We start from the raw sequence: 639 nt of genomic DNA on the forward strand, positions 1-639 counted from the left end.
GTGTGTGTGTGTGTGTGTGTGTGTGTGTGTGTGTGTGTGTGTGTGTGTGTGTGTGTGTGTGTGCGTCGGGTGTGTGCCTGTTGTGAGAGCAACCACAGCTGTGGCTGGCGCCCACTCCCACACGCCTGCTGCTGCGCACCCACTCCCGCCCCCCGCCCCTGCCGCCTCCCTGCCCTCCAGGCGGCCAGAAGGCGCGCGTGGCGCTGGCGCGCGCCGCGTACAGCGGGGCCGACGTGATGCTCCTGGACGACCCCCTCAGCGCGGTGGATCCCAGGGTGGGGCGCATCCTCTTCGACAAGGTGAGGGGCCGGTGGGGGGTGGGCAGCCGCCGCGGGTGTGATCTGTGCTCTCTTGTTGTCTATACCACTAGCACGAGGGGCGTTTGGGGACGATGGAGGGCTTCCTTGTTGCGACGCGGATGCGGCCGAGGGCGCAGGGGGGTTTCGGCAAGGGGGCAGCGGGGGCGGTGCCGCGAGGGCGGTGACTTGGGACGCAGGCGGGCCAGCCCCGTCGGTCAGCCGCGGCACCGCCGCCTGGTTCACCTCGCCCCGGCCACACCCGCCCCCACCTCCCAAACGCGCAGCAAGGCCCCAGGCCCTTGACATGCCTGCCCCCTTCTTACGGCCCCCCACCCCACAC

The 639-nt window shown here is 70.6% G+C and overlaps 1 protein-coding gene across 1 annotated transcript in view; it reads left to right on the top strand.

The window, feature by feature from the left end:
- The window catches only part of MNEG_15005 (ATP-binding cassette, sub-family C (CFTR/MRP), member 2), a gene marked incomplete at both ends in the record, with an annotated part of 3,890 nt that extends 3,288 nt beyond the window's left edge, over window positions 1-602 (top strand). The window contains 2 exons of the mRNA XM_014036524.1: window positions 181-299; window positions 588-602. Of these exons, the coding sequence (XP_013891978.1) occupies window positions 181-299; window positions 588-602 (134 nt within the window). The remainder of the gene's footprint in view (window positions 1-180; window positions 300-587) is intronic.
- Between the last annotated feature and the right edge of the window lie 37 nt (window positions 603-639).

This window comes from Monoraphidium neglectum (genome assembly GCF_000611645.1).
Source record: "Monoraphidium neglectum strain SAG 48.87 unplaced genomic scaffold scaffold04950, whole genome shotgun sequence".
In the NCBI taxonomy this organism is placed as follows: Eukaryota; Viridiplantae; Chlorophyta; class Chlorophyceae; order Sphaeropleales; family Selenastraceae; genus Monoraphidium; species Monoraphidium neglectum.